General features: G+C 41.7%; 1 protein-coding gene across 5 annotated transcripts in view; it reads left to right on the top strand.

Moving 5' to 3' along the window:
- SENP6 (SUMO specific peptidase 6) overlaps positions 1-23,078 on the top strand; it is a 176,278-nt gene that overhangs the window by 68,424 nt on the left and 84,776 nt on the right. For 4 of the 5 annotated variants that reach the window (XM_050950093.1, XM_050950090.1, XM_050950094.1 and 1 more), the window contains 2 exons: positions 5,262-5,332; positions 19,977-20,122. In XM_050950093.1, the coding sequence (XP_050806050.1) occupies positions 5,262-5,332; positions 19,977-20,122 (217 nt within the window). The remainder of the gene's footprint in view (positions 1-5,261; positions 5,333-19,976; positions 20,123-23,078) is intronic. The other variant, XM_050950092.1, reaches the window with a different exon arrangement.

The raw sequence follows: 23,078 nt of genomic DNA, 5'->3' as shown, positions 1-23,078 counted from the left end.
AGCTTGTGTTAAATGTTACTAAGAACCACCACCAGCAACTAGGCTCCATAGACATATAAAGTTGCGAGGGGCTTTGTCTCCTCCCAGCACTGTGGAAAAAATCATAGAGCAGTCCTTGGAGAAACACAGTTCTTCCTCTCTCTTGCTCCAGATAGAGCTTTTCCCAGTTGTGTTTTGCCTTTTTTTCCCCTGTATCCAGTTCCCTTCAGGTAATGAGATGCTTTTTGGGAACAAGAGACCACAGGAAGCAAACCTTTGAGTGTAGTGGGTCCCAGACTATGATCATAGGGGCTCTTGGTCTGTTTGTGTGAGCCATGCTTCCTTTTCTCTACTCTGCAACAACATGGCTGCTGAGCCATAAACTGTTTGGGGCAGAAATACAGGCTCAGAATCTGACTTTGTAGGATCTCCAAGACAGTAGTGGTTAATCTGTGTGAGATGAAACATAGCTGTGAGAGGTGACTACAACAGCAGGAACACATCAGGCAAGCCTTACGCTTCTTGGATAGAAATTCCACACCAAAATCGTATGCTTTGAAAGCTAAAAGTAGTGAGCCCTCCTTCACTGCTTTCTTCTGGCTGAGGTGAAACCTGAAATCTGAGAGTATCCCTAGCCATCTAAGTGATTTGTTCTTCCAGAAGTGCCAAGGGGTAGCATGTACCATACCCTGCCACTGAACAGAGTGGGCTGCTATTTTGTCTTCCTTGTTCCAGGAAGGGCTTGATATTCAGTCCATGTTATCTGCTATCATGTGTTGCTTCTTCTCCGGATTGTTTCCCTCAATTATTGGTTATTCTCCTTCTACTTGAGGGAACAGAAATCAAAGTTCTTGTTTGTTAAATAAGTAAATAAATGGAAAATCTCAAATGAATTGAGTTCCCAGTGTCTGGAACCTGTTAATGATTCTTGTAGAAAAATGTGGAACACATGAAATTATTTTTAGGGTGCCTATTATCCAAGAGAAATTTGCATATTCCTTTTTGCAACGTTCATTGACTACTTTCTGTAGGACCTGCAGGAATTATACTCAAAGCAGAGTGTTGTACCTGCTATTTGACATGCCCTTGATGCCTCTTCAAAATTGAAGATGACTGGCTTGAGATTTATAAACTGGATTGAACAAGGAGGAATTTGCCTCAGAACTTGAAAGAAAAAAAATTGCAAATGCTCTCTTGGGCAGGTCATAAGACATGTCTTTCAAGTTGTGTGTTTATATATCAAACATTTTGTTTCGTTCTTAAATGATTAGTTGAGAGTAAAAACTAAAATGGAAACTCTACAATGAAAATGTACCACCTATTCAAAATTTTCTGCTTTACTAGGGTGGAGCCAAATCTCCTGGTGTTCAAGTATGCTGCAAGTAATCCTCCTGGTCATATGTAACCTTTGTTTTACCAGCTCTAAAAGCTTTCAGTTATTGTTTTATTAGTCTCCTGTACAGCTTTTTAGGTTTGAGGGTTGTTTAGACTGATTTTTGAAGTAATTCAAGATTTTTTTGCCATGCCCTCTGTCATTGTTCCTTAGATGCCACTTTTCTGAGAGAGATGGGAAGCCAGGCCTGAAAAGAATACATTTGGGCACTTCTCAAATCTTTATATATCAGCAATAATCTTAACACATCCTTTATTTCAGAGAGAGACAAACTAGCAAAATAAAACGCCTAATGAATAAGAAGGACAGTTTTTAAAAAAAATTCTGTCATCATTCTGAGGTTTGCATGGAGTATATAGATCTGGAGTTGCTGGCATGCATGTAATGCAGACAGGGGCCAATAACTAATTCTATTGACAGGACAGATGGCCCCAAACATTTCCCTTGATCTCTTTGGTGGGGAAAAATGAGAGTGAGGAATATGAATACTTGGAGCTCGAGCGTAATAAGTTCTGTTTATATTTATGAAGAAATATATTGATTGTATTTTAGATCTTAGACCTGAAGACTGAGGTCTAACCCACACGTTAGACCCAGCAAATTTAACTGAGTTCTGCTGAAAGATCAACCGACAGAGATGATTATTTTATGTTGCCTCATGTTAATAACTGAAAGCTCACAACAAACTGGGAGAGAAATGGAAGCTGGGACCTTTAAATTTCTTTGAGGCTGAGCTTCATTATGAAGAAACATAAGTCTGTCGTAATCAAGGGGTATGTGTACACGCCAATAAAAAACCCATGGCAACAAGTCTCAGAGCTCAGGTCAACTGGCTTGAGCTGCAGGGCTAAAAAATAGCAGTGTAGATGTTCAGGCTTTGGCTGGAGCCCAGACTTTGAGAGCCTCCCCTTGCAGGATTTCAGAGCCTGGGCTCCAGCCCAAGCCTGAATGTCTACACTGCTATTTTTAGCCCTGTAGCTCAAGCCCTGCAAGTCTGAGTCAGTTGAGCTGGATTCTGAGACTTGCTGCCACAGTGTATGTGCATGTTTGTTTTTTATTGCAGTGTAGACATACCCATGTAAACCTTTTGGGAATTAAGATATGGTGGCTCCTGTAATTTGGTTTATGGCTAAAATCTATGCTCTTAAACATCTGAAAAATATAGAATGCTTCAATAAAAAAGGATGTAGAAAAAAGCAACTTTCAGAATACCTTTTTATTGATGTCTCCTGTTTTGAGGAAGGTTAGAAATTTAGAAAGTGTATCCTTTAATGTGCTGCTAGTACCATGTAAAATATGTTCTTGTTTTCTTAATGCAATGTTACTTTCTCATACCTGTCTCCCCCATCTCTACTTGTCACTTGTATGTTATCAGTAAAGGTATGTCTACACTACCCGCCGGATTGGCAGGTAGTGATTGATCTATCGGGGATCGATATATTGTATCTTGTCTAGATGCGATAAATCGATCCACGAATGCGTTCCCCATCAACGGGTCAGTGGCGGCCGTCAATTCCGCACCTCAAGGACACGAAGTAAGTCGATCTAAGATACATCAATGTCAGCTACGCTATTCTCGTAGCTGAAGTTGTGTATCTTAGACACGCCTAAGAGATAGATATGCACAGTTGACCTTAGGATTTTGGAGAAGGTTGAGGTGATTCTTTTAAGTGATTTCCACTCTCTGCCCCCCACCCTCCAATAGTTTATTCTCATTATAAACAAATAAGCAAAGGACTGCCATCAGGCTCTTGTGCTGCAAAGAAGGAAAGAGCCTCTTACTCTGGCACCTATGCATAATTGTCAATCTGGGCTTTTTGTTTCATTCTACATACAATTTTGGACATGTTTGCTTTTGGCTATTATGTGCTCCTTGTAGTAATTTTTGTAATTGGCAGAAGACTAGACATAACTGCTATCCATTATAACTGTCCAGTACATTGAAATGTGACAATGGAGCAAGCTTGATGGTGCCTTGCCTTGGCTGAGTGCAAAGTTTAAGTTAGGGAGCCTGCACTATACTGTTGAATGTCATTTTAGTGTTCAACTTATTGTGAGTTCAGTGATACATATTTTAAAATTTGTATGATATCAGAAGTATGAATATGCCGTGATAAAGTTGAAAAAGGAAGATGCATAAGAGATCTAATTTTTTTTCCCAAAAAATTATTATGGCATGCTGTAGCTATGTCCAGAGATCTTGAATTGTCAAACTAAGTAGCTTGGTCGAGCACTTAAAAAGCCACTTCACCTTTGATTTCTTAGGGGTGTGTGGGTGTGGGTGTGTATAATACTTGTACTAAGCCTGTACTTGCTGTTGCATTCAGATATTCAAATACTATCAAATAGTTTTACAAACAGTAATGTCAAATATGACACAAGTCAAGGCATGTTCTGGTTGTTGAGATGAGGGGATTGTTAAAATAAAATGGTAATAGGCTCACATCATTCCAGTAGCAAAACTGTTTTATATCTCCTATACTGCATTAATATATTCTAGTTATTGCTAATGTTAGTAATAAATGAAATATTCAAGGTGTATAGTAAGCTAACTACATAATGCTAAAAGATCTCACATATGCTTTTGCCTTACAGGATTACACCTTAACTGTTTTGGTTATACTGTGAATCTTTTGCCTTTTTAATTTCTACCAAAACAAGTCAAACAAAAAACTCACACATTTTTTATAAACATGTAAAACTTATTTTTTGGTTCAACTTACATGCATATTAAAACACAAACTTTGAAACAGAGTTGCTGCACAAACATATTTGTCACAGACAGAAGCAAAGAAATAAAAAGTTAAGGCACATACCATTACATGTTCTCCTTTTCCACCCCCATGCACAAATCCTAAACTATCACAGCATCCATATGCTACATACCACATTCTTATCAAACTACTCCCTCTACCATCCCTACTGCATAACGCTATCATCAATCTGTTGCCACCCAACACTGTAAGATATGGATGTTTGGTGTAGTTGTTTGGTAAAAAGGGTGCCAGAAGGCACTGTAGATAAACAGTGTTAATCAACAATAGAAACCCTGAAAAAAATTCAGCCAGAGACAAATTTCAAACACTTGCAAGTAAACATTTATTATTTAGAACCAAACAAACTATGTATAAAATTCAAAGGACTGGAGCGGGCAGGGGAAGGGAATTTACGCTGCATACTAAGCTCATTTCAGAATTGCAAGCTAATTGTGTCAGTCAGCACCTTTATAATTTTTCTTCAGTTTCCCCATCCAGTACCAGAAACCTCTAGCTAACTCATCAGCACCTTAGTGGAGCTGTACTGTTAGCACAAGCTGAGTAAATGAACATTTCATCATTTTTATGTATAGAATATACAGAGTTCTTCTCATTCTGTTTAACAGCAGCTTCTGCAATATTAAAAAAAGTAGACAAAGTGGTAAAGTATTTTAAAGTGAAGAAATGCAAAAGTTAAGATAGCACATACACATTTATCTTTTCACATGGAAAATATGAATTTTCAGAGATTGAATGCTTATTTCTAAAACTAATCGTAGGGAGGGAAAAGCAGCAAACAGGAAAAAAAAAATAGTAGTAGCCACCCATACCTGCAAGTGTTTAGCCACTAAAAAAGGGGATTGAGGTTGGAAACACTTAGATGAGTTTACTTGAGTGTAGCTAATACTCTGGTAGTCAGATTTAGGTAATTTAATTTGTCTGTATCAGAACAATGAAAAACAGATTTCAGTGTGTGTGGTATATAATAGGAAAAGCTGTTAACTTTCTCAATTCAAATATATATGTTTTCAGAGTGCTAAAATTAATATTTCTGGGTTTGGTGAAACGTATAACATTGTCACAATACATTACAATTTCTGTCAAGACTACAACTTCATTAATTTTTTTTCCAGAAAAGAATACCCCCCTCATTTTCAGAAGATAGAAATTGACCCTGTTAGATTATCTCGGCCTCATTTGGTGGGTAGGTATCGTTAGCCTTTCATTTACTTTAAACTAGGAAGTAAGTCTTTATTTCTGTCAATAAAAAACTGCTTTGAACATGTCTGTGCCAAATTCTATAATCACACCTATGTGAATCTGTAGTATATCCATTGATATCAATAGGATTTCTCTGTATTTATACAGGTGTGTATGAAAGCTGCATTTGGCCCTTTGTGTGGACTGAATTATGCAATACATGCTGTCATATTGTTGTGAATTTCAAATTCGATCTCAATTTTTAAAAGGTGAACTCATATGAAAAAACTAAACTATCAGTGGTTGAAATGGTATTTCTGTAACACTGCAGAAGTGTAGTATATGATGTATCAAACAAGTAAGAATCCCTGCACTGAAGAGCTTCACTTTGTACAGAAGAGAATGGCAAAATGTCTTTGTAGCTTTATATTCTTTATGGAGCAGCATCTTGAAGCAGGAGACTGAGGGATGGATTTGTCTTTTATTTAACTATAGTAGTAATTGTTTTGTAGTAGCACCCAAAAATCCCACTCAGAGTTGAAACCTCATTGTACTAAGGGGTTGTGCAAAGAAATAGGGAGATCTGAACCCTTCCCTGAAGAGATTACAGCCTAATTTTGAAACAAGACTCAACTAGTAGCAGCCCAACAGACTAGGGGTGAGGGAGAAGTTGAGAATCAGCAACTGATTACCATGGTTCTTTTTTTCGATTCTTTGTTAGAGCAACTGGGGGCTGCTCTATCACCAGCTAAGTTTTAGGGACCGTATGCCAGCTGGGGGAGTTTGAGTACATTGCACTTTAGCCATGTTCCCTCTCCATTTTTGACTCACCCCTCTACGTTACGGGCTGAAAGGAATGTAGTGTGGGAGCTGGTGATTTAGACCTGTCTCTGTGCCTGAGGTGGACTTCCCCCATATCAGGGGAATTCTCAGTACGGAACTGTCAGTTGTTTGTTCCCTTTGCACTGCATAGGCAACATAATAGGATTAGAACAGAGCAGAGTATATGCCCTTAAGTATTGGTTGTGGCCCCTTTAAACTTTCTGAAATAATGTTCAGCGCACAGGCTGAAAAGACTGGACGCTACTCAATTAGGAAGAGAATCCAGACTAGTAGTAACTATTGTTAAAGTATTTTTGTCATGCCTTGAAATATTTTATAAGTTAGTTCAACAAACAAAAACCTAGGTGTACTAACACTTCAAGAATCAATAACTCCGTGTAGATTACTTGAAATATAAAATGCAAGGTCTATGTAAAATTTATTAGCTATAGCTAAACAAACTTAGAGTGGAGAAAAGAAGATTGTTTTACTTCCTAAATATGCACACTTTTTTCTGAAAAATCTACATATTTCATGGCTGGTAACTCTTTAAAAAACTGTGTTTCTCAATGATTTACCTTTTGTTCATGCTGGTTTATGTTTAGTGTCCTGAGACTGAGTGTAACAGATATCATGATGCTTTTTAATGGATGGATAATATTAAAGGAAATACAGAAAGAAAAACAAGAAGTTGTAAAATATGAGAAAAGAGGAGTGTTAGATACTTGAATGTCAGAAATGATGGATAAATCAAGAAGAATCAAGAAGTGCCCTTTCAGTTTTGCTATGACGAGTTTGTGAATCAGTAACTGGTTAAAAGACAGGAAACAAAGGGTAGCAATAAATGGTAAGTTTTCAGAATGAAAAGAGGTAGATAGTGGTGTCCCCAGGGATCTGTATTGGGGCCAGTGCTGTTCAACATATTCATAAAGATCTGGAAAAAGGGGTTAATAGTGAGGTGGCAAAGTTTGCAGATGATACAAAATTATTTGAGATAGTGAATTCTGAACAGACCGTAAAGAGTTCCAAAGGGATCTCACTAAACTGAGTGACTGGGGCAACAAAATGGCAGATGAAATTCCATGTTGATAAATGTAAAATATTACATATTGGAAATCATACAGAATGATGGGGTCTAAATTAGCTGTTACCACCCACGAAAGATCTTGGAGTCATTATGGATAGTTCTCTAAAACATCTGCTCAATGTGCAGTGACAGTCAAAAAGGCTAATTGTGTTAGGAACAATTAGAAAGGGGATAATGAGACAGTAAATATCAGAATGCTGCTAAAATCCATGGCATGCCAAAACCCTCAAATACTGCATGCACTTCTGATCACCACATGTTTAAAAAGCTATATTAGAAATGGAAATGGTAACAGAGAAGGGCAACAAAAATGCTTAGAGGTATAGAACAATTTCCATATAAGGAGAGAGTAAAAAAACTGGGACTGTTCAACTTTGAAAAGAATGATGGGGGGAGGATATGATAGAGGTCTATAAAATCATAAATGGTGTGGAGAAAGTAAATAAGGAAGTGTTGTTTACTCCTTCACTTAACACGCAAACCCAGGGGTCACCCAATGACATTAATAGGTGTCTGGTTTAAAACAAGTGAAAGGAAGTAGTTCTCCACACATGTACAGTTAACCTGTGGAACTCATTGCCAGGGGATGTTGTGGAGGTCAGAAGTATAACTGAGTTTGAATTTAAAAAAAAATTAGATAGATCCATCAATGAGTACTAGCCAAGATGGTCAAGGGCGCAACTGCATGTTCTGTGTGTCCCTAAGCATCTGACTGCCAGATGCTGGAGTGCATGACAGGAGACAGATCATTTGATAATTGCCCTGTTCAGTTCAGTCCCTTTGAAGCATCTTGGATTTCGCCACTTTTGAAAGACAGAATTCTGGGGTAGATGGACCATTGGTCTGATCCAGTACGGCCATTCTTATGTTCTTGTGTTGCTGTCATCCACCCACATCCTCCTCATCAACATTCTTCTGTGATTTGTGTCTCCTGGCTCTCTTTTCCTCTCCTTTATAAACTCACTCACACTGGTCTTTGGTGACTTCAGCTTCCATATTGATGACTAATTTGACCCCTTTAGCTGCATGTTTCCTCATTTTCACCTTTTCTTTCCACCTGCAGCCATAGTTCAGGAGTTTGTTCACTTAACTTGCTCTTCCCCTAGCACTGCTCTCTCTCTGTTGTCAAGTTCCACCTCTCTGACCATCACCTGGTCTCATTCACCATCACATATCAACTCCTCTTGTCTGTCACTTGGCTTTTACACAACTTCCAATCGATCAGGACTGATTTTTCTCATCTTCTGACAGCCTTCTCCTCCCTGCCCTCTCTCCCCGTGATACATTTATCGGTTCTCCCCATGCTTCACTCTCCTCCATCCTTAACTCTTTGCACTTCTCTCCCAGAGTAATGTCTTCCTTGCCAACCCTTAGTGCTGGCTCGTTCCCAACATCTGCTTCCTTTGCTTCTGCTCTAACACTGCAGAGCTTCTCTTGTGAAAATCCTAGGACCAGATTGACTTTAATGGTGGAAAATCATTCTTTCCTCTTTCAGTTCTATAATTGTCCAAGCTAAGCAACTATACATCTTCAATTCCTAGAGAAGTGGGTCCATAGGCTGCCCAAGGGTAACAATGCCACCACTGGGGTGGTGGAACCCAAGGGTGTCCATACCAAGTCGGTGGGGGCCTTGTCATGTTTGTAATGCGGTTGTCATAATCGTCGATCCCTCAATTTGAGGATGATCTCTACCACAGATTTACATATGCGTCCTGAGATGACTCAGGAGTCCATTCCTGGAACCACAGATCAGCCCATAGTAGGCACAGAGGGGACGGACTGGGGCAGGAAGAGGCAGGGTGGGCTTGGGGAAAGGGATGGAGTGGGGGTGGGCCAGAGCATCCCTCAGCACATTAGGAAGTCAGCACCTCTGGCTAATATTACACAGGGATGTAATCCCACATCCGCAATCCCAGACACCTTTTTTCTACTTTTAACTTACTCCTCAAATCTTCCCCACCTTCTGCCTCTACTTCAGTGATTCATGAACACTAAATCCAGAAGGGACCACTGTGATCATCTAGTTTGACCTCGTGCATAACTCAGACCATAGAAATTATTTTGAGAAAGTTCTGTTTGAGCTAGAGCATAGGGTTTAGAAAAAAAAATCCAATGACGCTTTGAAATTTTCCAGTGACAAAGAATTCATCACAATCTCTGGTAATCTGTTTCAGTGATCAGTTATCACTGTTAAACAGTTTACAACTTATTTCCATTTTGAATTTCTCTAGCTTCAACTTATAATGATTGAATCTTTTTATGCCTTTTCCTGCTAGATGGAAGAGCCCATTATCATAAACTGTGATCAGATCATCCCTTAACCTTCTTTTTCTTCCCTCCTTTTAAGCAAAATAGACTCAGGGAGGTCAGCCACTATAAGGAAAGTTTTCCAGTCCTTAATTGTTCTCATGACTCTGCTTTGAACCTTCTCTAATTGATCAATATTTGTCTTGAATTGTGGACAGAAGAAATGGACACGCTGTTGCTGCAGAGGTCACAGTATTGCAGCAGTGCCAAATACAGAGGGTAATAGAACCTCTGTTCCTACTCAAGATTCCTTGGTTTATACATCCCTGTGTAATATTAGCCAGAGGCGCTGACTTCCTAATGTGCTGAGGGATGCTCTGGCCCACCCCCACTCCATCCCTTCCCCCAAGCCCACCCTGCCTCTTCCTGCCCCAGTCCGTCCCCTCTGTGCCTACTATGGGCTGATCTGTGGTTCCAGGAATGGACTCCTGAGTCATCTCAGGATGCATATGTAAATCTGTGGTAGAGATCATCCTCAAATTGAGGGATCGACGATTATGACAACCGCATTACAAACATGACAAGGCCCCCACCGACTTGGTATGGACACCCTTGGGTTCCACCACCCCAGTGGTGGCATTGTTACCCTTGGGCAGCCTATAGACCCAGTTCTCTAGGACCTCGAGAGTCTTCCTTTTTCTCCCTGGAAGGCAGTCTCCCTCAGCTTCCTTTTCTAGACCCCCTTGATCCTTGAGAAGAGACCTTTGAGGAGCAGGAGGCAAGATTGGCTAAAGAAATTACTCCAGCAACACACATTTCATCATCATCATCTCCAGATGAAACCATGATGCATCCTCCACCATATAGGTCAGACAAATTCAAATGATTTCAAGGCCTCACCAAGAGAGTAATAGACTCGCTTCAGATCCCCCTTGTATTGCACTCCAGATCAATGAGGCCATACTAGACCCAGCCAAAATCATCTGGCAAATACTGGCCATGATAACATCCACATGCAAAAGGGCAGACAAAAAATATTTATCGCCTCTAAAGACGTGGACTTCCTTTTTTCCCTTCCATCAGCAAACTCCCTTGTAGTAGAGGCTATAAATGAACGTGGCAGACTGCTAAACCAGCACCTTATGACAAGGTTTGGAAAAGACTGGACTTGCTTGACAGGAAATTGTACTCCTCAACAATGCTGTAGTTCAGGACTGCAAATTATCAGGCCTTGATGGTGAAATAGAATCACATCAATTACGGGAAACTCATTTCCTTTATTGATCATCTCCCAAATGGTCAAAGAGAGCAGTTCCAAGCTATAATTGCCAAGGGCCAGCTTCTGCATTAGATACCATGGATACAGCTGCCTGCTCCGTATCAATGCTGGCAGTAACAATGAGATCGTCATGGCTTTACAGTGGAGGACCTTCCATTTGAGGGATCCAAACTCTTTGTGGAGAAGACAGACGCTTCAGTCCACACACAGAAGGACTCAAGAGCCACAGTTCTATCTGTGGGGATCTATATACACAGAAAAGAAAGTACAGCAAAATGAAGCCATCACAAAGATCCTAACCAGCCCAGTTCCCACCACCTCAGCGACACTATGAACCCCAGCGGAAAAGACGAGATACCAAAACAGAAGTCAACAGCCCCCCCAAACTTCAATTGTACAGCCCTCAACATGGAAATATCAATCTGGAGACACTGGTCGAGGCCCTAAACTATCATTCTCACTATCAGTTGCTTCAAAACTCAAACTACATCTCTTCGGACACCCCCTTGTTCTTTTTCAACAAAACTGGGAAAAGATAACATCAGACAAGTAGGTAGGGAGATTATCTTCAATGGCTATTCAGTCCACTTTACTCCTTATTCACTCATCCTACAACAAAAAGATTCCTCAAGTGTCTGGGTAACTTCTTCCCACAACTCGAATGTCTTACACCAACATGGGGCCTTAATGTGATCCTTAAGTGCCTTAACAAGCCTCCTTTTGAACCCACAGTCACATGCTCGCTTATATAGCTATCTATGAAAACAATGTTCCTAATAGCCATCACCTTGTCTTAGCTAACTGGGGAATGGCACACCCACCCTTCACAAAAGAAACAATTTAGCTATAAGATGACACTGAGACCACACCCAAAGTTCCTCCCAAAGTTTCTCTGCCTTCCATATCAACAGACTTATTCACATCCCAACTTTCTTGCCAAAGCCACACCGTGACAAGAGAGAAGCAATATTACATACACTCTGTCAGGAGAGCTTTGGTGTTCTATTTGGACAGAACAAAAAACTTCAGAAAATCTCTTAAACTGTTCTTTTTGGTTGCAGAGAGGTCTAAAGGATCCTCATTCTCAAATCAAAGGCTCTCTAGATGTATATTGAACTGCATATGACAAAGTTCCTCCTCTGCCTTGGTGGGTCCTGCACTTATTGGCAGATTTGCTCACCTCAGAGATTCACAGCAGCCCTCAGTTTGGTCACGTTTGCTAGTGGCCCAAACTGCCATTCACTCAGTTAACTTCATCACTGACTAGCATGAGGAAAGGGGAGGAGAACAATCCCCGCAGTCTCTGCACATCCACATAGTGGGTCGAGGGACAGGCCAGAGACTTTCCCCTCTGGTGGGACCCACAGTCCAGGTCAACTTCTCTTGTGTCAAATAGGGAGTTGGGGGGAACCCAGGCCCGCCCTCTACTCCAGGTTCCAGCCCAGGGCCCTGTGGATTGCAGCTGTCTACAGCGTCTCCTGTAACAGCTGCATGATAGCTACAATGCTCTGGGCTACTTCTGCATGGCCTCTTCCCAACACCTTCTTTATCTTCACTGCAGGACCTTCTTCCTGATGCCTGATAACGCTTGTACTCCTCAGTCCTCCAGCAGTACGCCTTCCCACTCTCAGCACCTTGCATGCCTCTTGCTCCCAGCTCCTCGCATGCCCCTTGGTAACTGAAGTGAGGTCCTTTTTAAACCAGGTGCCTGATTAATCCTCCTGTCTCAGTTGAGTATAGTAGCTTCTTAATTGGCTCCAGGTGTCCTAATTAGCCAGCCTACCTTAATTGTTTCCAGCAACTTTCTGATTGTTCTGAAACAGCCTATTATCTTACTCAGGGGAAAGGGACCTGCTTAATCTGGGGCTAATGTATCTGCCTTCTATCACTCTCCTGTAGCCATCTGGCCTGACCCTGTCCCATGCATGACCTATTGCAATTATACCCTAAATCTTCAACCTCCATCTGCAGTTTGAACTCATTCCACAAGATCCATTTCCTTTCCTATAGCCTTGATGAAAAACCTTCGCATCACAGAAGTATGCAGAGCAGCAACTTGGGCATCTGCTCATACTTTTGTAGAACATTATGCTATCACCTGCAACTTGATATCAGATTCTATATTTGGATCCATGGCTTTTATCATCAGTACTAGACTCTACTTTGAAGCCCCAGCCCTCCATCGGGGTACTGCTGTAGAGTCTTCTACAGTGGAGCACCTGTAGGGACATTAACTCAAAGAAGAGGAGGTTACTTACCTTGTGCAGTAACTGTGGTTCTTCGAGATGCATGTCCCTTTGCATGTTTCATTTCTCACCTTCTTCCCACAACTCAACGCTATCTACTTCAGAGCTCTTATTAAGGACTCCGTGAAGAGAAGGAACTGCAGGCGACATTTCACCTGTTCAGCACTAGATAACCTCAAGGCAAGACATGAGAGAGGGACAGCACGTGTGCTACCTAAAATCTCTGAGCTGAGGCATAGGGACTAGGCTATGCCTATAGTGGAGCATCATAGTGGGACAACTCTAGAAAAACTAGAGTTACTGTACAAAGTGAGTAACCCCTTCTTCCCTTCTCCTGTCCAGGTCTCCATGCTATCTCCTATCTTAAACACTGTGGGCAACACTAGCATCCTACCTGTTGCTCAATCCCATAACCTGGGTATCATCTTTGACTCCGACCTGGACCTAGACCTACCCAGGCTATCTCTAAATCTTGCTGATACTTTTGGCATAACCGCTGTAAAATGCAGCCTTTCCTATTATTCCTCAGGTCTGAAACTTTTATCCAGGCTATTACCTCATGTCTTAATTACTGCAATTTTTTTCTCTGGCTTTGACAAATGCAGTCTTGTCCCACTCATATCCATTCAAATGCTGTTGGAAAGGCCATTGTCCTAGCCCAGCTGTTCTCAAACTTCATTGCACCCCCACTCCCTTCTGACAACAAAAATTACTACGTGACCCAGGAGCGGCTACCGAAGCCTGAGCACACCCGTGTGTGTGTGTGTATGTGTGTGTGTAGGGGTCAAAGCCCAAGTCCCACCGCCCTGAGTGGTTGAGCTGACCAAAGCTGAAGCCCAAGGGCTTCAGCCCTGGGCAGGGGGCCTGTAACCTGAGCCTAGTTGCCCAGGACTTATGATCTTGGGCTTCAGCTTTGGTCCCAGACGGTGGGGATTGAGTGTTGGCCCTGGGACCCAGCAGGTCTAATGCCAGCCCTGGCAACCCCTTAAAACAGGGCCATGACCCCTTTGGGGTCCTGACCCATAGTTTGAGAATCATTGTTCTAGCCCAGTGATTCTCAAACTTTTGTACTGGTGACCCCTTTTACACAGCAAGCCTCTGAGTGTGACCCCCTGCCCTTATAAGCGAAAAACACTTTTCAATATATTTAACACCATTATAAATGCTGCAGACAAAGCAGGGTTTGGGGTGGAGGCTGACATCTCGCAACCCCTCACATAATAACCTCATGACCCCCTGAAGGGTTCTGACCCCCAGTTTGAGAACCCCTGTCCTAGCCCATTGCTTTGGCTATGTCACCCCTCTCTTTTCATCCCTCCATCAGCTTCTCCCTCTATTGCAGCACACATAAGCCATTTGTCTTCAACTTTGAAGGCCCTTCCCAACCTGTCCCCACCCTATCTATCACGTCTCATTCACTGTTAAGAGGTTGATGTCCACCTCCAGTCAGCCAATAATGCCAGTCTCTATCGCCCACTTGTTAAATTTTCAAACAAGCACCTTTGTGCTTTCTCTGTGCTGCCCCTCTTGCTTAGGAGAAGCTCCCCATAAACATCTGTAAAGCTAACCCATCCTCATTCAAGCCTTCCTTAAAACTACAAAAAAATTAACAGTTAAGCTGTTGATGTGCTGAGACTTCTGCCTATCGTGCTGGTCAGTATTGGTTTCCTTGTACACCCCTGTTGGCCTGTCTTCTGTCTCTTTTCTTATACTTACATTATAAGCTCTCTGGGGCAGGGACCATCTTTTTTTGTTCTGTGTTTGTACAGCACTTAAGTCAGTGGGGTTCTGGTCCAAGTCCAGGACTCATAGGTAATGTGGTAATACAAATATATAATATTAGTATATCGGAGGTATTGAGTTTCCTTGGTAGGAATCCAGATTATCAAAGGAGAACTTGAGGTAATATGCTTTTTTACCCAATCGACAGTGCCCTAATGACTATGCTGGAATTATTTCTCATTTTATGTTAGTATTAACTGAAATATGTAAACATTTTAAACTTTAAGTTCTGTATATGAATAGAATCCCCTTAAAGTCCAGTTATTTCTTGATTGAAAATAGATCCTTCTCTAAATGTAAGCGTCAATGATCCATGCAGTTTTCAGGGACATGGGGGTGGGAGGGAGAATGAGACAATCAATACTTCGTTTAAATGGCATGTATATCTATTCTAAATAGTGTAGCCTTAAAAGAAAGTTCTAATGTAAAATAAAATATTATAATTAAATGTAGTTAGTCAATTGCACATTTTTATTAAAATAATCTTGAAATGAGAAGCCATTATTTTTACAATATTGTGCAAAGTAGCCCTTAAAAGAATAGCCTGTCTGAAAACATTGTAAACTGGGGCTTTTTTTGCATTAAGGATTTTTTGTACCAGTGTAGCTATGCTAGTGTAGCTCCACCAGTATAGATGAGCTTCACCATTGTAAAGTAGGGCTTGCATAGAAACAGCTTATACCAATGCATAACATTTGCTGGGTTTGTACCGGTGGAAAAACTCCCTATTAAGCCAACCCTTGGTATTTTACAGTTGTTCCAAGTAAGTGCTCCCATCAGTAGATTTCCTATGGAAATCACCACCTTCTTGGTTGGCCTTGCCTTTCCTCATTTCCGAGGGTGCATAGACTCAGCTTTTCATGGGAAAGCAGAAGCTGTAGGAGTCATGTACTACTTCCTTTTCTTTATTCCTGGCAGAGTTTGCATTGCCAGAGACTGGGTTCTTCTGGTGTGAAGCGAAATTAGCAAGGTGTTTTTCAAGACAAGGTCGCCTGCTAGGAAATAATATTAAATTACAGATTTCATTGAGGCATATCCCAGTTCCATTTATAAAATGGGAATCTGCAAATGGTGACTGATTTCTAAAACAAAAAGTTCAACATTTTTCTTTTAGTTCTTTTTTTTTATCCTTTTATTTAGAAGATCATTAGTAGGGCCCTACCAAATTCATGGCCATGAAAAATGCATTATGGACTGTGAAATCTGGTCTCGGCCCATGAAATCTGTTTTTTTGTGTGCTTTTGACCTATACTATACGGATTTCATGGGAGAGACCTGTGTTTCTGAATCTGAGGATCCAGGCCCAAAAGGGAGTTGCGGGGGCGGGGGGTCATAGTATTATTTTAGGGGGGCTGCGGTATTGCCACCCTTACTTCTGCACTGTCTTCAGAGCTGGGTGGCTGAAGAGCGGTGACTGTTGGCTAGGCACCCAGCTTTGAAGGCAGCACCTCACTAGCAGCAGCTCCAAAGTAAGGGTGGCCATGCCATGCCATCCTTCTGTGCTCCTGCTACTGCTGGTGGTGGCTCTGGCTTGAGAGCTGGGCTTCCAGCCAGCAGCCACCACTCTCCAGCTGCCCAGCTCTGAAGGCAGTGCTGCCACCAGCAGCACTACAGAAGTAAGGGTAGCAGTACCGTCATCGTCTGTGTCCCCCTCCCCTTTTGGCTCAGGATCTCTACAATTAGAACACTGTGAAATTTCAGATTGAAATAGCTGAAATCATAATTATGAAATTTAAAAAATCCTATTATTATGAAATTGACCAAAATGGACCATAAATTTGAATTTGTTAGGGCTCTGATCATTAGCTATTCCTCTATGTAGTTGAAACTTAATTGGGTATTATGTCTATTGGTTACAGCTAGTTTTACTTCACTAGCAAAGTTGTCATATGTTTGTCATGCCATTCAGTTATGCAGATGTGGCTGAATGGCATGATAAATCAGACAAACATAATATTAACAATAACAATAAAAAAAGAGACATAAACAAATAGTCAAAAAAGGGAAGGTGGAGATGGGGACGAAGAAATGGAAAAAGCTGATAGCTCACATAATTCCAGACTTTCATTCCACCTGATCTATCTCAGCATTCTTTATCCAAATGTATCAAGAAATAGAGTCCAGATGTCTTCAAATTCATATAATTGCTCTCCATGTCTATAAGCGCTTTCTTTCACTGCCAATTCATACGGGTCCAAATGGCATTACTATATTCTGCGTATAACCCTACTTCTCCATTTTTGTAAAATCATGCAGTTGGTAGTCATAACAGTCCTCAAGAACCCAAGTTTTTGTGATGGAGTTACTCCCAGTGCAGTAGGTACAGAACCTACGATATAACTTTCATCTAAGATTTGGTGAAACCAAGCACTATTTTCACTCTTGTGTCCACCTCTTTCCACGTCTGCCTGACAGTTGGACAGTCCCATAACATAGGTATCAGAGTTCTTTTTTTATTACAGTGCCAGCAAACACCAGAGGACAAGACCCTATCTTGCTCAACCTTTGTGGCATCGAGTATATTTTGAATAGAATCTTTTAGAGTCGGTGGATGTGATATACCTAGACTTTAGTAAGGCATTTGATACGGTCTCTCATGATATTCTAATAGATAAGCTAGGAAAGTACAATTTAGATGGAGCTACTATAAGGTGGGTGCATAACTGGCTGGATAACCGTACTCAAAGAGTAGTTGTTAATGGCTCCCAATCCTGCTGGAAAGATATAACAAGTGGGGTTCCACAGGGTTCTGTTTTGGGACCGGTTCTGTTCAATATCTTCTTCAACGATTTAGATGTTGGCATAGAAAGTACGCTTATTAAGTTTGCGGACGATACCAAACTGGGAGGGATTGCAACTGCTTTGGAGGACAGGGTCAAAATTCAAAATGATCTGGACAAGTTGGAGAAATGGTCTGAGGTAAACAGGATGAAGTTCAATAAAGATAAATGCAAAGTGCTCCACTTAGGAAGGAACAATCAGTTTCACACATACAGAATGGGAAGAGACTGTCTAGGAAGGAGTATGGCAGAAAGAGATCTAGGGGTCGTAGTGGACCACAAGCTTAATATGAGTCAACAGTGTGATACTGTTGCAAAAAAAGCAAACATGATTCTGGGATGCATTAACAGGTGTGTTGTAAACAAGACACGAGAAGTCATTCTTCCGCTTTACTCTGTGCTGGTTAGGCCTCAACTGGAGTATTGTGTCCAGTTCTGGGCACCGCATTTCAAGAAAGATGTGGAGAAATTGGAGAGGGTCCAGAGAAGAGCAACAAGAATGATTAAAGGTCTTGAGAACATGACCTATGAAGGAAGGCTGAAGGAATTGGGTTTGTTTAGTTTGGAAAAGAGAAGACTGAGAGGGGACATGATAGCAGTTTTCAGGTATCTAAAAGGGTGTCATCAGGAGGAGGGAGAAAACTTGTTCACCTTAGCCTCCAATGATAGAACAAGAAACAATGGGCTTAAACTGCAGCAAGGGAGATTTAGGTTGGACATTAGGAAAAAGTTCCTAACTGTCAGGGTAGTTAAACACTGGAATAGATTGCCTAGGGAAGTTGTGGAATCTCCATCTCTGGAGATATTTAAGAATAGGTTAGATAAATGTCTATCAGGGATGGTCTAGACAGTATTTGGTCCTGCCATGAGGGCAGGGGACTGGACTCGATGACCTCTCGAGGTCCCTTCCAGTCCTAGAGTCTATGAGTTTTGCTGTATTGGGTGTAGCCTGAGATCCACAGAAGCATTTTTAACATGTATAGTGTGCCACTGGGATTCTTTTATGGGCTATGATAACTCCCTTTCCTGTGCTTTCACAAAACACTCCAGACCACTAGATTTTTTCTTTGATAATAAAGCATACATAGTGAACATAAGCTTGGGGAAATTATGAGCCTTTCCAAGGTCCCCAGTAGGTCTGGGGCCTGTGACAGTCCTAGGGCATCCAGACCAAATTGATACATTAGCACATGTGTTAGTTGTAAGGACTGCCACTCTACTAAGGGTGACAGATCATATGGTTTCTTTAGTGTTTAAAAAAGAGAGAAGAGCCTTTATCCTTGACTAATTGGGAAATCTGTTTCATGCCCTTGCTCAGCTAGTTCTTTATAATGATAGTTTTCCCACACACCATTTGCAAGTTTGGGTTACACTTGATAGGTACTTCGTGGTGAGGATAAAATTGGTACCTCTTAGCTGGGATAGTCCAGACCCTCCTCACAGCCACCACTGTAGGCACCTTATTTTTTTTCCACTGGACAAAAAGAAGCACCCAGGAGCTGCGTGGGAGGAATTGGATGCATTAATACTCTTTCAGCTTCCTCCTGTATAGATATAAGGGTATTAGAATGCTGGAACTAATTTAACATCTGTAACATGATAAAAGCACAATAGTAATTTTGTAGGTCTAGAGCACAAACCCACCTTTTGGCTATAGGGAGCTAGAGTTAATGGGCATTGATTAGACAGAGGGATAGAGATAGAATATAGAGTAGTCTAGGCAGAATATTCATTTTTATTGTACTAACCATTCCCTACAGGCTCAGGGAGAGTAGATTCCACCTATTTATATAACAAGTTATTTTACAGAGTATGGATTCTGAACTAGTGAAGATACATTTATTAACGTTTCTTGGTACTTGTATATTGAGGAACTTAATTCCATCAGTTTGCCTATGAAAAAAGCCCAACTATATGACAACAGAGAAATAGTTCTGATTTTTCCCAATTTATTTTGTAACCAGATATTGCTCTGAGTTTTTGAATTAATGAAAGGGAAGTTGGAATAGTGGTTTCTGGTTTTTAATGTATGCAAAAGGGTATTGTCTCTATAGAACATCAATGTATACTCCATGGAATCAAGTTGTGTGCCTCTGATATCTTAATGAGCCTGTACAGCTATTGCCAGGGGCTCAAATAAAAAAGTTTATGGGGCCAGCAAACACAGTTTTTCTAGTACCCCAGAAGAAGCTGAAGAGGTCACATTGTTAGTTGTAATATGGGGGACTAGGTAAGAATATTACAGTTGGATCCAGGAACTAAATATAGGTTCCAATCCAAATTTTTCTACTGTGTAAAACATATACCTCCAGCCCACTCCTGTCAAAAGTCTTTTCTGCATCTAAAGCTAATACATTGATTTCTCTGTGTTAATTTATTTGATTTTTTTTTTCCTCCCCCCATAGAAAGTATAATGGAAAACACCGAAGAGTCAGGATCAGAATCGGAATCTGAAATTAAGAGGAAGGTACAACAGAAACGTCACTGCAGTTCATGTCAATCTGATTTGCCTCTGTCTCCTGCTACAAAAAACTGTTTAACCCACTTAGAGGTGGGTTAGATACAAAATGCCTGGTTCTATTTTAACTTCAGAAACAAGTAGCATTAGTAAGACACAGCTCAAGTTTCAGAGTGGAAATAGTTACAGTTTTAAAAATGTTTGTAACTGGGAAGGGAATGTTTTGGTAATTTTAAATATGTCTATCTACCACTCTGACACATCCAAATTTTAAAGGGTCAATATTGGTACTGTGTATACCTTTTATAATATTTATTTCTTCAAATGATGATCACCATTTTACTCTGTGGAGGATAATATGCATGTGCCATTGATCTAGAGATTTTGGAAGTAGTAGTATCCATTGGTCTGTGAATGCACCCTGGGTCTGCGCATGCACCCTTGATTTCATCTGAGGTGATAAAAGGCAGGGCGGACTGCCTGTGCCCTCAGTTCCTTTTCACAGCCCCGTAATCTGAATCGGAGCCTCAACTGATTTTTCATCTCTTGGAATGTACTTTCTGAAACACAGAAAAAGGACTTGTATATAGTTAGTATGTCAGTCAACAGTGCTATTCTCCAACAGCCCCACACTGTCTGTCATACTCTGGCCACCTGTTCATCCACCCCAGAAGGGGATGGAAAGGAGATGCTATGTATTGGTGAAGGGATCTGAGTTTTCCTCACCCAACCCCCCAATTCAAGCAGCAATGGAACAGGCCAGGCAACATCATCTGTGTTCTTCTCCAACTGACAAGGCAGGTAGGAGATTGGACCTCATAGGTTGTAATGTCTTTTCTTAAGCCAGCCTTCAGTTATGGCTCTCTAGTTACCTTGCTTTACTAGCAAAATAGAACTTTGCTGACAAACTTCCCCAGCAGGACCTTGCCCAATTCCATACTATCGTAGAGGAAGGCAAACTGGTTGCCAGGATGACACTCCAGGCTGTAGTGTGTTTGGTGGACACATCTTCGCACATTGTGGCCGCGGGGATCGTCATGAGAAGAGAAACCTGGTTGCATTTGTCTGAGAGTGCAGAATACCATTGAAGACCTCCCTTTCAATAACTCTTTCCTCTTCAACCTGAAGACTGATTACCTGCACTCCAGACTGCTCTGCAATCACTGGGTGTATATATACACACCAGCACCCAAATGCAAGTTCTACCATCCACCCCTTGCACAACAGTTCAGAACTCCTCAATTCTTTGAACAACCCTACGAGCCTCCTTTTAAGAGTCAGAAAACCCAACAATCACATCCACCTGGTCCGTCAGAGCAGTCTTCAACACTGTGTACTCAGTCTTCGCATAAGCAATATTTCTGAGTATATTTAGAGAGCCAACAACCACCTTGCATTCCACCATACATACCACTCACCCCCTCTGGGGAACATCTAGCACTCTTTCTACCAGCCTGAAGTGTGATAACGGACAAGTGGGCTCTGGATGCCATTCAGCATGGCTATGTGATCAAGTTCATGATACTACCTCATTCACATCCCCGTCCTGCCTCTAGGACAACTCCCATGATAGTATCCTCGCCCTGGAGGTAGATGCCCTCCTTCAAATGGAAGCAATAGAACCTGTTTCCATGGCCTTTTGAGGCAGAGTGTTCTACTCTGCTTTTTTCCTGGTACCTAAGAAAAAAGGAGGATGGAGACCAATCCTAGATCTGTCATCTTATTCACTTCATACGTGGACTAAAGTTTTCTATGGTCACTCTTGCAGCCAGTTATACCCTTGCTAGAAAGAGGCACGTGGGTTACAGCTTTTGATATGCAAGACGCTTACTTCTACATATTCATCCTACCCACAGAGGGTTCTTCAGATTCATGGTAGGTTCTTGACACTTCCAATACAGGGTTCTACCATTTGAACTCATCACTGCTCCATGGGTCTTCAGCGAGGTTTTCTCTGTAGTGGTCGCCCACCTCCAGCGTCAAGGGATCCTTTGGGTATGTCTACACTTGCTGGTAGATCAGCCCTGCTGCAATTGATGCAGCAAGTGTCGATTTTAGCAGGTCTGAAAACCTGCTCTCCTACTGATTTTGTATACTTCACCTCCCTGAGAAGCACAGGGGAAGTTGACAGGAGACACTCTCCCATTGACACAGCGCAGTGTAACCACTGCGGTAAGTGGATCTAACAATGTCTACTTCAGTTACGTTGTTCATGTAACTGAAGTTGCGTAAGTTAGATCGATTTTACCATGGTAATGTAGACCAGCACTTATATTCCGCTATCTTGATGACTGGCTGCCAGCAGCATGATCCAAACAGGAGGCTCAAGTATCTACCTCTCTGCTGCTTCTACTGCTCTCCTTCCTGGGGCTGAGCATCAACAACAAAAAATTGACATTAGACCCCACACCGTCCCTAGAGTTCATTGGGCCATGCATCGTTGCGGTCTCTGCATGCGCCTACCCTACCAGAGGACAGATTCCAGACCCTGCTAGAACTGATTACTATGGTGACTTCCAGTCCTTCTGTTCCTGCCAGAACTTGCCTTTCCATTTTTGGCTACGTGGCGATGTGCACGTATGTCACCTCCTTCGTTTGTCTCTGCTTCCGCTGTGGCTACAGAGAGCCTATTCTCCTACGAACCATTCCATGGACCTTCTACTGACTATCCCATTCACCACCACCCCCACATACACAGACACACCCCCAAGGTTCTCTTCTTGTTTTCGGTGGTGGAAGGACCAATTCAAGTTTGCACCAGGATACCCTTCCTTCGGTCTTCTCCATGCACAATGATCATCACAGATGCATCACTCAATAGATAGGGTACATGCCCACATGTGCTAGCACCTGACACAAAGAACTTGGACCGCTCAGGAATGGAGCTTGGGGCAGAAAGGAGTGTGTCTCGCATTTCTACTGTCTATCCACTCCCGTCAAGTTCTCATCATGTTAGACGATACCATCACCATTTACTACCTAAACAATCAAAGGGGCACAAAGTCGCCAGCACTTTGTGCAGAGGTGGTTCGCTTGTAGAACTGGTGCA

The sequence above is a fragment of the Gopherus flavomarginatus genome, chromosome 4, assembly GCF_025201925.1.
Source record: "Gopherus flavomarginatus isolate rGopFla2 chromosome 4, rGopFla2.mat.asm, whole genome shotgun sequence".
NCBI lineage: Eukaryota > Metazoa > Chordata > Testudines > Testudinidae > Gopherus > Gopherus flavomarginatus.
Note: the sequence above shows the minus strand (reverse complement) of the source record. Positions and strands in the feature narration are given on the sequence as shown.